This window comes from Podarcis tiliguerta, assembly GCF_965153285.1.
Source record: "Podarcis tiliguerta genome assembly, chromosome: 2".
Lineage (NCBI taxonomy): Eukaryota > Metazoa > Chordata > Lepidosauria > Squamata > Lacertidae > Podarcis > Podarcis tiliguerta.
In genome coordinates this window covers 54,330,049-54,345,838 of record NC_139535.1, presented here as the reverse complement: position 1 = coordinate 54,345,838, position 15,790 = coordinate 54,330,049, and the positions used below count along the sequence as shown (strand labels likewise).

The following is a 15,790-nucleotide window of genomic DNA, read 5'->3' as shown; positions in this document are numbered from 1 at the left end:
TAAGAGAGGTTGTAATTGACTCAAGGTGATCATGTGAGCTTTATGGGGAAGATGGGATTTGAACCTGATATCTGAGTGTGTTTCTATGTACATTGAGCAGGCGGGAGGCGTACAACGCAGCTCACATAATGACCCTTAGTATCGGAATTGTAATGCTAAAAGCAGGCAACCTCTTGTAAGTTGCAAAGGGCACAAAACACTACAATTTGATTTTTCTGTCTTTCATAACAAAGACCAACATGAACACCTCTACTTACCTGAGTAGGTTTGCGCTGTGGATCTGCAAAAACCAAGAAAACCTCCATGGTTCGATCTTTCTTCAAGGGCAACGGAAGGGTTAAGTAGCAAAAAGGGTCAAAAGTCACGGAAACTTTAGAACATTTGGGGCAGACCAATGTGGATTTGAAGAGACCGTGGAAAATATCTACAATTATAGAGTTATTACGCAATCGATGATTCTCCCAAGCTTCTTTTGCTACCACCTGCAAAAAATAAAACACATTGCAGAGAAGCAGAAACACAGTATAAAGATTAAGATGCAAGTTCTGATGAAACATCTTTTATCTGTAGGGAAGGTTATTGAAATACAATAGAAGGACGTGATGTGACAAACTGATGCTGAACAACTATGTTTGTAAGCAATGAAATCATTCACTTATTGGTATACCTGTAATTCAACATGCAAGTGACCTGCAACAGAACAGAACAGAACAGAACAGACTGTACAAGATGATTGCACCCTAGTGTGTAGGTGAAAATTGCATAGTATGAGAGAATCCAATTCTAGGGAGGGAATTCCAATGTCACACTATTACAAACATTCTGTCTGCCTAAGCATTTCAGTTTGCGAGATGGAACAATGCCCCTCCTCTTCCCCTGCTGTTCTGGGGGTTCTCCCAACCACCCAAACCAATTTCAGAGGGAATTTGGGGCACACAGGGGAGGAGAAGTGTTCTGTGCAGGGCTGCTGCTGACAGTGAATCCCAACCTAGGGAAAGGCAGATTAGAGGTCGCTTCTAGCAAGTGAGCAAGGAACTGCTTAAGCAGTACTGCAGCGCAATTAGTAATGTACAGTCAAACCTAAGAAATATGTAGCTTTCAGCAATGTTTGCTCAAACTATGATCGTTGTGACATTCATGCAAAGGCAGTTATTTAATAAACACTACACTGGGGTGTGCGCACGTGAGTATGTGTGGCATCAATTCTCAAAATTACCGTAATAAAAACTAGGCCTGCAATGGAAAAGCAGCCCAATTAAGTGAAACTTTAAATTGGGCACTGTCCCCAAGTAATTATTTATGTCATTCCCTTTCAAGCCCTTGTTCTACTTCAGTTTAAACAGGGCCAAGAAAGGATGATTACAGCAACTGACTGTAATTGGAAAGGGTCACCTGGCTCTCAGGTTTCCCCAGCCAATCTGGGTGGCTTACAAAGTATATAAAACATAATAAAGCATCAAATATTTAAAATAATGGTGCTTTAGCTGTGCAGGTCTTAAGTTCTTAATAAGAGGAAGGATAGTTATAGCTGGCTGGCCACAAGTGAAAACAGCTAATGTGATCTCAATACTGTAGTTAAGTTCCAGCCAGCATCAGTCACAGTGATCTGTCCAGTGTCCTGACAAACTGTGCTTTGCCATGCCTGTTGTGATCCTGCATCGCCTATCTGGACTCTGCCTTTCTAGTATGTGCCACTAATTTGATCCAGCTAGGACAGGATAGCATCACCCTGCCACTAGTGGAGTTTGCCATGCAACTGCTTGGACAATCTCGTCCATGTATGCATGTTCAAAATTAGGAGGAAGGCTACCTGCTTATCAGACCACAGGGCCACACTCACAATGGGAAGCATATTTGTTGAAGCCTGGCTAAGAGTCAATGGTCCCAAGTGCACTGATTCATGGATTCATTTGCTAACAAAAAGACATCCTCAGTAAGAAAAAAAAGGAACTGGATGGGCAAAAATAATTTGTAACCTATGTTGAGTGTTACTCTTTTATACCACAATTTAACTCCAAGGAGTGGAATGTCTATGCAGCATACCGAATCAGGCCTGCCATTAGCGTCCTTCAACTCCAAGTAAGGTTTCTTTTTTACTCTGTTTAGATCCTCATGTAAACCATCTAAAAGAAAGGCCAGGAGCTCTTGGGAATCTTGTTGCTGGTACCCTGAAAACTGAGGAGCAAAGCGGCCAACCTGGGTCTAAAATTAAAAAAAGAAAGGGAAAAATCACATTAGGAAGATGCATGTGAGCAGTGAAGGGAAAAGCAGTAACTCTAGCCTCATTTGCAGAATTCAATGAAGATTAGCTAATTCCTAGCAATAAACTAATGTCAAAAAGATAACAAGATGTATGAAGTCTCCTCTCATATCAGTTTCTTTGGATAACAGTTATCAGATACAGTTGCCGTATGGTTAATCCATGTAAAATTCTGTGAAACTCACAAACGTCCTAATAAAGTACATTTGTTACTTATTTGAATACAGAATATCAACAAGTGATTTGAAGATCATGTGTACAATTTTAACAACTGTTTCAAAAGCAACTCAGTGTACAACTAATTTCAGAGAGATATAAAGTTGCTAACTTTCAGCTCAATTTTATTTGGAATATTGCACTTTACAACATACCACAGTGGTCTAAAACAATAAAAAGTAAACAGATAAAACAGTTCTCAAAAAAGAAGTCAGATAACTCCTAAAATCTTGTTAAAAATCAAATTATATCAGTAAAAGCTTTAGAAACCACAACTATTCTAAACAGAATGCATGGCATTTCCCTGCAATATGCAACATTCAGTGAATTATTAAGGGACTGCACTCAGGAGTCCATATCATACTTAGCATTCTTTTAAGTTCAACCTAAGCTACCCAGCTAGACATTTTAAGATGGGGAAAGTATTTCCCCAAGGGCTAACATTAAAGATCCATGCAGAAAGCATGAAACCAAAAATGTCACTTCCTCTAGCTGTGTTTCAATGACAGAAAGTCTACTTACTTTGAACATGCGGGGGGCCACGTGAGAATTTCTCCCAGACCACATCTGTTTGATGAGTTCTGCATATGCTTCTGCAATTTCTCCTCTCATTCCCAGAGGATTCTCCTGATTTATTTCAGCTTCATACTCATCTTCCAAGAAATAGTCAGTCAGTGGAGGGGTGTTACTCAAACACTAGAAGAACATTCAGACACAAGAAATACATAAAAAAGAAAGCCATGCCAACAACCCATTTTCAGCCCAATGAAAACTAAAATTGTACTAGAGTCAGCAAAATCACCCTATACAGAACTGTATTGCAAGCTACATTAAATATTACATATGGAAACTGCTGAAAGAAGAAAACTGAGTACAGTGGTACCTCGCAAGACGAATGCCTCGCAAGACGAAAAATTCGCAAGATGAAATAGTTTTTCGTTTTCTGAGTTGCTTCACAAGACGAATTTCCCTATGGGCTTGCTTCGCAAGACGAAACGTCTTGAGCCTTTTTTTTAAAACCGCCAATGCATTCCTATGGGAAACCGTCAATGCACAGTGGTGCTTCGCAAGACGAAAAAATTCACAAGACGAAAAAACTTGCAGAACGAATTAATTTTGTCTTGCGAGGCACCACTGTAATATGTACTAGCTGGGTTATTTCTATTTTGGGAGGACAGGGTCATAGCTCAGGGTAGACCACTTGTTGTGTATACAGAAGGCTCCATGTTCAAACCCTGGCATCATCATATAGGGCTGAGAAAGTTTCATGCCTTGAAACTTAGAGAGCTGCTGCCAGTCAGCAGCCTGGTTTGCACACAATGCTAATCCAAACAATGGCTAAGTATGATTGAGTGAGTGGATTCTCGCAGCAAAAAGTATAGCCACTTTGCTCCTCCCTTGGCCCTGCTGCTCCTGTGCTACTCATAGAGGAGCCAGGGTTTGGTTTATAACATATCGGCAATACGGAGACCAGGGTTCTGACACTTGAAAAATGCAGCTTTCTATCTTCCATTGTAACCCACAGCATTATGTAGGTTTTCCAAGCTGTATGGGAACCTAACAGTTATAAAATTTAAGATGGGGTAGTATAAAACCCAAGCAGTACAGTGCCTACCACTCTAGGTTCTTCAGCAGATTGTACCAGTTCTTTACCTGTAAAGCTGAATTCATGAAGCATGTATTTCCTAGGTTACTGAGCCCACAGAGACCAGGCTGTGAATGAGGAGGGCTCTCCCTGTTGTTGTAGGAGTTGCAGGAAAAGCTAGAACCTCTGGAGGGGGAAAACATACTGGAATATGATAACAGGTTGCAGAATATTTTGGCTAAGAAACTATTTTACAGCTATACAAAAATAATGTATATTGTATTTCTTACCCGCCCTGCATCAAAATTTTATGGCGAGTTTACAGAATATAAAAACACAATACAATTAAACACGTAACTCAAACTTAAGACAAAGCAAACTTTCCAACTGATCTATAGTATACACATGCCTACACTATAAAATTCCTCCCTCAGACCTAGTTCTCACAATCAAGTATTATGAGGTAGCCAGTCTGCTGCCTGACTGTACCATTTCATACTGTAGGTGGAGACTCACTTTACCGATATTATATTTTGCTTAAAATACTCATATCCTGCTTTTTGGTTTCCAGAACATTATGCTAATGAAAAACGAAACCAAGACTAAAAGTAAAGTTAGGAAAAACCACCACCACCACCACAAAAAAATCCCAACCAAGCAGGATAAAAAGAACTGAAGTCAGAGGGTCCTAAAATCCTCCAATGTAATACTGTGTTTGCCAGGCATTTCAAAACAACTGTATCAAGGAAAAGGCAATGTGAATCTGCTTGACAGAAATTGCCATAATTTTGGTGCCGTGACTGGAAGCCTTGCCTCAAGTAATCACTCACTACACCTCTAGGGGCAAGCGCCTTGAGAGCACAGCCTCCAAGGGAGATCTCAAATGTCCTAGTAGGTTTATATGGGAGAACGCAAGCTGGTTTAATGAACTATTTTAGAGTGGCATTTTTTTCCTATCAGCTATTGTATGATAAAGTGCTATTGTAGGAAAAATTGACAGAACTCATACATCTTAATGGAACAGTAACTGGCAAAAAAATTCCGGAGGGCCATGAAACTGAAGTTAAGTTTAAAGTTATACATAGCTAGCTTCCGAACAGTGGAGCCATGAATGCTTCAGGGCAGAACCTTATTTAATAAAGAAGAGAATGCATAAAAGTATTCAGAGAAAGGAAGTTACATAAAGAACAGCAGACACATTCTTGCTATTACCCTTTGCCAAGGCTGGAGCAGTTCAAACTATAGGAGTTATTGCTATCACCATTTGTTATGGTTGAAGAGGAGCAAGAGCTTGCTGATGCTTTTGAAGAGGTAGCTAGATTTCTGCTTGTTGCAGTGCTTGATCTGGGAGGGAAAAAAAGTAGTAAAAATCCCATCAGGGTTTTTGTTGTTGTTTTTATAAAAAAATTCCTGAGAGTCTTTAACTGACTTTTTAGTATAGTTTACTATTTTAAACTGTTTATTTCTGGATTTCCAACCCAGAAGGAATGACTTCAGGTTGAAGAGGTGGGTTGTTTATGAGTCAATGGTATTAGAAATCTAGTACTCACGCCTCATTCTGTATGGAATTTCCCTATTGTAAAATACAAAGGAGAACTTACGCAAGTGGTACTAAGCTACGCAAGGCAATTTATTACATGGCAGAGCGCATGATACGATGCGCCGTTTGCATTCCAGCTGATTAAGAGTTCTCCAAATAATTGCTAGGAAAGAGCCATACTTCTGAATCAGTGTTTGATCCACAATCAATCATTGCAATTAGTACTAGGCTAGCAAGACTACTAATCTTAACTGGTACAAGGCCTCAGATTCATATTTGCATGCTCATAGCGTAAATCTGTCCCCTCCCAGCAGAACAGAAGGCAACCAACAGGATTTTTAGGACTAAAATTAATCTACTAAATGAAATGATTATCTTTTGAAAAAGACGGCTTAAGTAGAATAGATATTCCTTGCCATAATCTACCAGTGATTTGTAAATACTCTAACATTTTAACTACCTGCAGCTGTAGTCAGGGGCCAATAAGAATTGTAATGCCTGATACATTGGGTGGAATTCAATGTTTCATCTTCCAATAATTCCACCTATGCAAGTCATGTACTGTGCTAGAAGTTCTTCTGATCTTTCCCAAGCCAATTTGTGGAGCATGTGGGAGGCAGAAGGGACGAAAGCCCTGTGGGAATCTTTTGTAGGGGCAGGTTAGGTGAATCCTTACATGTGGCTTAAATTGTAGATGGCTTTGCAACAGGCTCAGTTCAGAATGAAGCAGTGCACAGGATAGTTCTTCACTGTTTATTAAAAAACTGAGCTGCGCATTTCACTACCGCTTAAGGAAAGTATTATTTCAATATTGTAAAACTAAGATTAATTCCGTCAAGATTATGAGAGGTAGAAATGTAACTTTAAAGTATGTTTTTGGTACTTATTTTTTAAGTCAATGCTACTTCAATTTAGAAAAATGAGTGTAACAGGACTTAGGGCATTTCCTATCTCATTGTTTAGCCTGAAAGCTCTCAAAAGTGGCTAACAAGTTAAAATACAACAGGACAATAAACACAATGTAATAATAACAGAATAGAGAAAGCAGCAAAATAGTCAGTGTCATGCCAAGTTAAACAGTGATAGAGACACCTCTCAGACCCAAGTTAGACAGAGGCACAATTCAGACATCACAAAACCATGGTTTGGTGTTCAGGTTATGCAATGTCTAAACTGAGATAGAGAAACGGAAAGCATAAATAGAGAAAAACTTACTTTGTCTGAGATTGCCTGGGCCACGTACCATCTTCATTCTTCACTTCTATTAACACTACCTTTAAAGTTAAAGAAAAATAATAGTAAAACTAAGTAAAGGGAGTGCTATCTTATAGATCTGGGCTTTCTTTGGTTCCGTGCAGAAAAATACAAGCAAATCAGTGCTTACAAAACAGGAGATTCCCAATTAAATAACCCCCATGCTAACACCTTAGGATGTACAGAAGGCTCTGGCAGGCTTTTGACTCAGCAGCATTTACAAGTTACCATTTAAGGAATCAGCATCTACACAGAAGAATTGTTCACACTACTGTGGCAATTTGATCACAACTTGTTTTTTTCAGGCCCACAAATCACACAATGGCAGGAACAGCCACCACATGCAGCTGCCTCTATATGATTGCTGCTAGGCTGTGAATGCAGTAGCTCTTCCACAACGGCTGGCGTTTGCCTGAACCTGGCCAAATAGTTGAGAAACCAGCTCAAATTTCAGAATACTTTGTATGACTTCATAATCACATGGGATGGGATCCAACTTCCAAGTCCTACTAGCAAGAGCTCTTGATAGCACAGTTGGGCTCCTCCCCCCCCCCCGCGTGCCCCAAAATTGGCTTGTACAGGTGTCGGAAGAACCCCCAGAACAGCATGCCAAGGTGGTGGTGAGGAGGAATAATTCTGTCTGGCAAGCTGGAAAGCTGGCCCTGACAGAATGACACCAATAGTATTACCTTGAATTCTTCCCATTGCAACTTTTTTACAAATTGCAGCCTTGTCAACGATGATATTTGAACTTCTTACCTGTCCCTGATAGAGCCCCGCATCTTGTATAGTACTGTCGAGTTTGCTTAGCTGCTCATAAGTATTACTCATGTATCTGCTCCACAGCCTAATTTCTTTTCCGTCAGGAATATTAAACTGCTTTCGCATTTCATTTTCAATAGTAGCTGGTAAGAAAGAGACAAAGTTATTACAAGCTGTATTTTGACTAGGTTGGGAGGTGTGGCTCGTTCAAAGTGTAAAAACGTGCTTATTTACTAGTGCTAAATAAACAAGGAGGTGTATACTAATTCTGGATTATTTTACCCTGGTGAATTATTAACTGTATCTGTACATACCAATTTTCTGTAAAATTTAATTTCTGACTATAGCTGTATTACCTGGAATAACTAAATATTATCACTTTAAAAGATAAGGAATCATTTATTTAAAATGCAGCTAGGGTTATTTGAAGCTGACGTTCTACTACTACTGAAATAACCAGTCGCTGGTAGGATTGTTTGAACAATGGCAGAAGCATCTAAAGCTGAAGAGTAACTGTCAGTTCTAAGGACAAATAATAAAAGCTGGAGTGAAATTGTGGTTTAGCAATGCTATAGGAGGATCAGATAAGTAGAAGCATTCACCATTTCACAGGGGGAAAAGAAGTAATTTCAGATCATTGTGAAAACAAAATTTGCAAAAAGAAAATGGTAAAATATACTTGCCCCATTTAATGATCTAAATAAATTACTAGACACCACTAGGTGTAGATGTGTTTCAAGGTGTGTTGTGGCGTTAGCAAACAGCTACTTACCAACGGTGTCTGCTTTGCTGAAATAAGAGCTCATAAGATTAGCAGGATCACTGTTCTGACACAGCTTCAGCTCCAAAAGATAAACTTCTACTTTACAGTGCTTCACAAACAGTCCATACTCCACAACCTAGGAAGAAAAGGCTTCCTGTAAAGTAGGTACAACAAACTATTCTGAAAGCAAATATGTAGTCTAAACTGAAAGGCTCCACCCTCAAAGTATCCATATCTTGGCCTGATAGATAACTGTGCCATCATCTAGAGTTTCACATAAAACAGAAGTCCTTGGTTTTAACTCTAGTTCTACAACTGGCAAAGTGGCTTCAGATAATCCTGCAGAGGTTTCTACAGCCCAATCCCAAGTGTGTTTATTTCAAAATTAGCTCCACTGAAGTCAACACCAACCAACGGTTATAGTTAACTATTCTTCTTAGCTATTCAAACCAAGAGGTAAGACCCATGATGGATAAAAATCAATGCTTTTTTAAAAATAATAATAATAAATAAAATAAACAAAATTTAAATTTAAATTGAATTTTTAAAATAAAATGCTTTTGGAGGAAAAATTCTTTCTAAAGATAGTTTTCTATTTAAGTTACATTATAGTCCAAAGGCTATTCATCAGGAAATAAGGATTTGTTTTAAGTTTTTCATGTGTGCTAAAATTCAGTCTAAGTTTTTTAAAAACATGTTTAACATCATCAGTTATCAAACATGGATACATATGCTATAATGTTATTGTTTTAGTTAAATAGTTTAACTTGTTATTAAGGAAATGATAATTTTTCTCCTTCCAATAAAGTACAGCAGAAAAGTTGTCCAAATATAAACTGTTAACTTAAACCTCACAATAATTTCATAATCATCTGTCTATGTATTTCTAATAGTATAACCAAATCAGTAATTTTTGCTATAACTGTAAAAACTACTCTGAAAATTTAATATTCCAAAAATGAAACCTTCATTTGGTTGTAAATATTAAGATTATACCAGCAAGAATGAGTCTTTCTGTTAAAAAATGATTTAAATCAAGTCTTACTGGATAATGATTTAAATCGATTTGATTTAAATCAAATCCACCCTGGTAAGACCAAAACAGCAAAGGGCAAAATCAGGTTTACCAAGATCTCGTTTCCTCAAACTGCCTACCCAAAGTTGCTCTGGAGAGTTGGGAAACACTGGCACAAAACTGGAACATCAAATGCCTTGACAAGTTGAAGCTCCATTTTTATTGGGGAGTCCATTAACAGATTGTAAAATTCTACCACAACAAAACAGGAGAGCTGAATATGACCATCCAGGTCTCTTTATCTGGCCCTGTAAACCAGGAGTCAGCAAACTTTTTTTGGAGGGGGCCAGTTCACTGTACCCCAGACCTTGTGGCGGGCCAGACTGCACGCACGCACGCAGCAGAGGCTTCTCTCTCTCTCCCTCTCTCCCCCAGGCCCTCCCCTTCCCCTGCCTACCTATGGTGCTGCCAGTGCAAGGGCGGGCTGGCTCTGAAGAGGTGCTGCTCTCTGCCAACTGCGGCTCCTGTGCCTGCCCTTGCGAGTGGCAAAGGTTGGCAGCAGCGGCAGCGGGATGAGCAGCCTGAAAGGGCTGGCTGGCTCTTGAGAGGCGCTGCCCAAAATGGTGCTCAGCCCGCTCCCCTTCCTCCTCTATGCCAGGAGGGGGGAGGCACTGTGGTGTGTGAGGAGAGGGGTGAAAATGGCGCCCCCCCCAAAAAATGGCAGCGCAGGGAAAAAAAATTAACGAAGAAAAAATTAACGAACAGAATCCACACAATCCACAGACCATCCGCGGGCCAGATCCTGAGGGCAATTGGGCTGGATCTGGCCCTTGGACGGTGGTTTGCCGTCCCCTGCTGTAAATTTTCCATAGGTCACACGCTTCACCAGCCCTGCTTTATACTCAATGTTTTTGCCTGGCTGTAATGTGCCCAACACATAACACTAGGTACAATCTTCTGGCTCAGGGAAAGGAATGAATGTTATGTAATCATTTGGTAGACACTTGGGAGATGGTTTTGTTTTTCATTTCAATTTCAATCAATAATAAATGCAATAAAAGAAAAAAGAAAGATCAGTAATGGATCATAGCAATTTGCTAAACCACTGAAGCTCTTGGGCTTGCCGATCAGAAGGTTGGTGGTTCAAATCCCCGTGACGGGGTGAGCTCCTGTTGCTCAGTCCCAGCTCCTGTCAACCTAGCAGTTCAAAAGCACGCCAAAAAGTGCAAGTAGATAAATAAAGCGAGGTGAGCGCTGCAACCCCAGAGTCGTCTGTGACTGGACTTAATTGTCAGGGGTCCTTTACCTTTTTATCAAACAGTTAAAATAAATGCAATCTAAACAAAACTAAAAAGGGGAAAGGGGTTTTGTGGGGGAGGAGGGAGAAAAAGGGGAATTACTCTTCCTATTTTACATTTGCACATTCCTTTTAAGGCCTACATTTAAAAAGCATATACTGTATTTTAGCAGCAATATGGGCATGTTTAGCTTATTCTGAAAATGGAATTATTCCTATGACATATCACATGCTCTTTTCTACATTGTTCATTAAAATTATACCAGATTGCATTAGCATGTACTATATATTATTTATTGCACAGTTAACTATTTGATTTAAGATCCAGCCTACAAAGCAATTTTCTGCATTGTGTAGTTACTTGGAGTCCTGCTGTGTTTCTGAAGTCAGTATACATTATCTCTTCCCCTGAAAAGAAGCATTCCTGGTAGAAGGGTCATGTGGAGTGTCCTTTGCTGTATTCCCCTATCCAAAGAGTAAACAGTTCTTCTCTTTCCTCTCCTCCCCATGGCAACCCACTCTCTAACCTGCTCCAGTCTCCTCACTCCACACAACCCTCCAAAAATGTTTTTTTTGAGATCCACAGGGGTAGCAGGGAGAGGAGAACAGCCAGTCCCACTAGCTGATGGACACAATTGGATACCACCCTTTAACTTCATCCTGTGTTCTGGCTAAATGACTAATCAACAGAGTACAGGGCAACTGAAGAGAAACTTTCTCCTCTACTAAGGAGCTAGAAACATTCTGTAAAGCCATTCTGAAACTGTAGGAGCCATCCTAATACTGGGAAGAGCAGTTCATATTCTACCCTGTATTTCCAGTTATTCAACCTTATACGTCACACAATATATCATTATCCTATGCACCAGTTAAATGACACCTAAATATTCTTTATAGTGTTCATTTCTCTGGGTAGCTCAAGAGATAATTCACACGATTCCACAAAGTGGCAAAACAATGTAAGTTACATAAAGATCATTATCACTTACCTTTCTCACTATTGGTTTCTGACCCTCTATGCAACCATACCAATTTACTAATTTGTTCCAGGCTTCAGTCGGAACCAACACATAATCCAACTCATCAATGAGGTGTTCTTTCAAAGTCTGAGCTTCTGAGTCTAAAAAGGAAAGGAAACATAACAATAAACAGGAGGATAAACAGTTCTCCTGGAAATCCTGAATAAAACAAACACACTTTCAAAGTGACAGACACTTTTGAAAATCTAACTTAAGGTAATTTAAATAGCCACATCAAAGTGAGTCTTGAAGAGACTCAAGTGGTATTATTTCACAATCTAATTTCAGACTTCCCTTCCACACATTATTTCAAACTATTAATCAAATAAAACCAGCTGTATAGTATTTGATGTTTTATTTAAAAATACAATGCAGAACTGGAAGACTTTCCTATACCAATATGATCCAGAGACTTTGAGAAGCAAAATTAAACTTTTTATGTTTGTACACACTTTCTAGTGATTTCCTGGGACTCAGCTAGACTGGTAAAAAAAAAGCAATTTATATGCATTGTATGTGAGATATAACATTGCACTACCAGATGGCAGTGTGGAGTCCTGTTTTTCTCTACCTGTCTTCCCTGTTTAAATTTACAATGCTTTAAACTGAAACACTTCTTTGATATGTCTAGATCCAGCCCTGGTCTGAGGAACACAGCATCTATATTGCCTTTTGCTGCTAAATTTAAATAGCTCTACCTATCAACAATATGTATTACTTTAAATCTTTTAAAGAGTTGCTCAAGTGTTATTTCTCAGGACTGTATCTGGAGAGAGGTGGCATGTCAGAATGGTGTGTTCTTTCCACTGCTTCTGCTGCCACTTGGAACCTCTTGCAATATAGGAAAATGTGATTTCAAGGTACAGTATCTAGTCTCCCAAATAATGAAAGATCATGTATGAAGTAGGCTTCAGATTTTAAGTTATCACCTTACCAAGGTCAACTTTGTGCCACAACAAACCTGAACCAGTACTAAGCCAAGGAAACAATGTGCACCTGGAGCTCAGGGGACGAATCAAAAACTTATTCAAACATAAGTTTGAATTCAGTGGATATGCCTAATGATTTGAAGTTCTATGACACAATATATGAAGCTAATAATGATTTGCAACCAACTGATTTACAACACAGAAGCAGATGTAACGGTTAACTCTTTCAGTTTCCATTTACAAAAAAGGAAAGTCATCTGTTTTCAGGCCTAGGCTGAGTGGAGAAATACAAAAAAAAAAACCCCACAGGAAGGGTGTGGAAGCCAAGAATGAGACACTTATTTAAGGGTGGAACCTCTAAGACTTGTTACAATACTAGTTATGATTGCAGTAACTGCTGATGTGACAATCATGCTAGATTCCATCATAGTTTTTCCAAAGCAAGCTGCCTTATCATATAGAAAAACTAATATCCCTACTTAAGAATTGGGAAAGTGTACTGGGAAAGATTGGAGGGGAAGGACACTGGCTCCCTTACTGTCAGAACATAGTCCAAAAAGTAGTACCGTGCAGTGACATTTTCCCTCCTCCACTTCCCAGTCCTTTCCAAACTCCAAATCCTAATCCCCTCTCCACACAACTTTACCTGCAAAAAGCCCCGAGTTATCAATGGGTCCCGGGAAGAGATTCGGTTCTCCAACGTTGTACAAGTCCCAACTGTCAAAGCCCACGTATTTCTTCCACTGCTTGAACCACCGGCTGTCAATTAGGAACCTGCAATAAAAGAGGGGAAAATACGCCTTGAGAAGAAGAGGAAGGGGGAAGAAAGTGTAATAAAACAAACAAACGGGGCAGGGTTGGAGCGGGAGGCAGGAAAGGTGAACGAAGTTGCTGGAGGGGACGGGGCGGAAGAAGAGTGACTCAGCACCGGCACCGGGAGGGCCCGGCCGGCACCGACATGCCCTCTTCCTGCCACCAACACCGAACTCCCGGGGGGAGCAGCTCGCGCCTCCTGCTGCCCCCCCCCCTTCCGAACACCCGCATTCGAAAGCCAACAGCCCGAGCGCGCGGAAGGCCTGCGCGGAGGAGGAGGCGCGCGCGCGGCCTGGCTCTCAACCTGACACCGAGAGGCGAAAGGAGCCGCCGCGCTCTCTCGCTCCCGCCGCCCCACCCGCCACAACCGCCCTTCTCACCACGACTCTCCCGGCCGCAGCGCCGTCCCCAGCAGCGGCATAAGTTCCGCCCGCTGCGTCCCGGCGTCCGGCCTCAGGCCGGCGCCGCCGCCTCCCCCGCCGTCTAACCCTACTTCGGCTGCCGCCATGACAGTACTGCAAGCGCTTTCGCCCGGCCGGCCGTCCCCAACTGCGGATATCCTTCCTCGCCCGGCCGCCGCCGCGCGCACAGAACGGCACTGCGCAGGCGCGGCGACGCCTCCGGGCGTTCGGAGGGCAGGGAGCGCCGGGCCGAGCGCCTTCGCCCGAGCGGGGTGTTTTGACGCTGAGGAAGAAGGAGCCGCTTTCCGGGCGGGGCGGCAGGGAATCCCTCGTTCTCCAGTCGCTCACACAGGCTCGGTCTACGGTGTCAGTTACCTCTAAAGGGTTCATAATTGCAGGTCGCGCCTCAAACTAGATTGCGACTCTGGCTATAAAGGGATCCTTCTGCATTCGGTGAACTAGAACTACCAACATCTAGAGGGCACCACGTTGGCGACCCCTGGATCTCTGCTGGTGCAGCTGCCTTTTGGCTTCTTTAGCTGTTATGCTGCCATGACACTTTCTTGTCTCTGGACATCCCACTCCTTGAAACCAGCAGCCAACTCAGTGAATTGATATTGAAGGTCTTGTGGGTCGTCCTGCTGGGTTGGCATAAGGGCAATGGCAATCGTCCTTTTTATCCTAAGCTTTTTTGGAGACTGCTCGTCTAGGAAATATACGGTACGATGTTGGGCTCTTTTTGCGGCAATTATTAATATTGGGTGATATTGAATTGCAGTTGCTTACTTGTGCAACAGGCTTCCTGCTTCTGCAAATGGGACTTCCCATTTCTCCCCTGCAACTCCCCAAGACATGGCAAATCTGCTTTGGAGGTTAGCACCCTCTCCAGAACAGATTGTAGTAGGCAGAAAACTAGTACGTAAGTAAATTGTAATCACCACCACAAACTATGGTCCTAAAGATCTGACTGAGGTATCACATTAAAGAACAGAACAAATACGTATGCTTACAGAAGAGCAATAGCATTACTCTCTCCTATCAGATAATCTTCAAGAGAAAAAGCAGCATGTAGTTTTTGAAATAGTATTGGTTGCAAGATCTCTGGTTTCTGTTAATTGAAGTAAGTCCTCCATAGCCATTGGCTCAGCTGTTGAAATGAACAATTTATGAACGTTCCTCCAAAGGCCTTCATACACAAAGTCTAGGAAAGATTGGGCTGGAAGATACTCAATGGAAAGAAAGGATGCATGATTGCCCTCTGAAAACATAGATCTTGATGTGCTTTGACCATGCTAAATATATTAGTGTTTTTAGGACAACAGGATATGAGGATAATTTGTATAATTACACATTTTAACAACTGCCTTTTATAACTATATAGTAATTGTATTGTTAAACCCTTTTTGTTCTTGTATGTTACATTCTTCAGACACCCATCTAATAAATCAATGCGGGGGCGTGTGTGGAATGAGCAAACATTTTTGCAATATTTGTCAGTTGTGTGTGCATATTTGAGAGAGAATGACACAGGAATAGAACACAGGTAAGATACATGCACACAAATAGCTACAAAGCTGAGTTTCATTTGTAGTATATTTTTCATCTAGTTCCAGTTTCCACTCCTGTCCCACACAACTAATAACAAGCCTTTTTATTTCTAGCAAATTACCTTCCACATTTATTTGTAATGTTGCTTATTGAATCCAGTTTGTTAATAAGGACTATGATTTGTTGAATTCTATGTAGAATTTTTGCCAGTAGAAGCGAGGTACCCAACCTATATCAAATAATTTATTATGTCAATTCACACCTGTAGGGAATTTTTTTTTTGTCTCAGTTCAGTCAGTACATAAGGCTAAACCAAATCGTGGTTTAGCATGAACACAGATTCTTGGAGCCATCATAACTGCTGCACTCCTTTGGTTCTGCTGCTGGC

The 15,790-nt window shown here is 41.0% G+C and overlaps 1 protein-coding gene and 1 long non-coding RNA gene across 5 annotated transcripts in view; one reads left to right on the top strand and one right to left on the bottom strand.

Moving 5' to 3' along the window:
- Nucleotides 1-15,327, bottom strand: part of USP4 (ubiquitin specific peptidase 4) — a 35,243-nt gene extending 19,916 nt beyond the window's left edge. Inside the window, exons 1-11 of one of the 4 annotated variants that reach the window (XM_083429367.1) lie at nucleotides 13,970-15,327; nucleotides 13,287-13,414; nucleotides 11,682-11,812; nucleotides 8,390-8,516; nucleotides 7,615-7,760; nucleotides 6,817-6,875; nucleotides 5,274-5,405; nucleotides 4,130-4,247; nucleotides 2,999-3,172; nucleotides 2,044-2,202; nucleotides 258-482 (exon numbers count right to left, since the gene is read on the bottom strand). In XM_083429367.1, coding sequence (XP_083285493.1) covers nucleotides 258-482; nucleotides 2,044-2,202; nucleotides 2,999-3,172; nucleotides 4,130-4,247; nucleotides 5,274-5,405; nucleotides 6,817-6,875; nucleotides 7,615-7,760; nucleotides 8,390-8,516; nucleotides 11,682-11,812; nucleotides 13,287-13,414; nucleotides 13,970-14,244 — 1,674 coding nt within the window. In that variant the 5' untranslated portion in view covers nucleotides 14,245-15,327. Of the gene's footprint in view, nucleotides 1-257; nucleotides 483-2,043; nucleotides 2,203-2,998; nucleotides 3,173-4,129; nucleotides 4,248-5,273; nucleotides 5,406-6,816; nucleotides 6,876-7,614; nucleotides 7,761-8,389; nucleotides 8,517-11,681; nucleotides 11,813-13,286; nucleotides 13,415-13,833 lie in introns of all 4 variants that reach the window. The other 3 variants (XM_083429369.1, XM_083429368.1, XM_083429370.1) reach the window with 3 other exon arrangements.
- LOC310672442 overlaps nucleotides 1-15,790 on the top strand; it is a 131,253-nt gene that overhangs the window by 78,792 nt on the left and 36,671 nt on the right. The gene's annotated exons all lie outside the window — the stretch shown is intronic.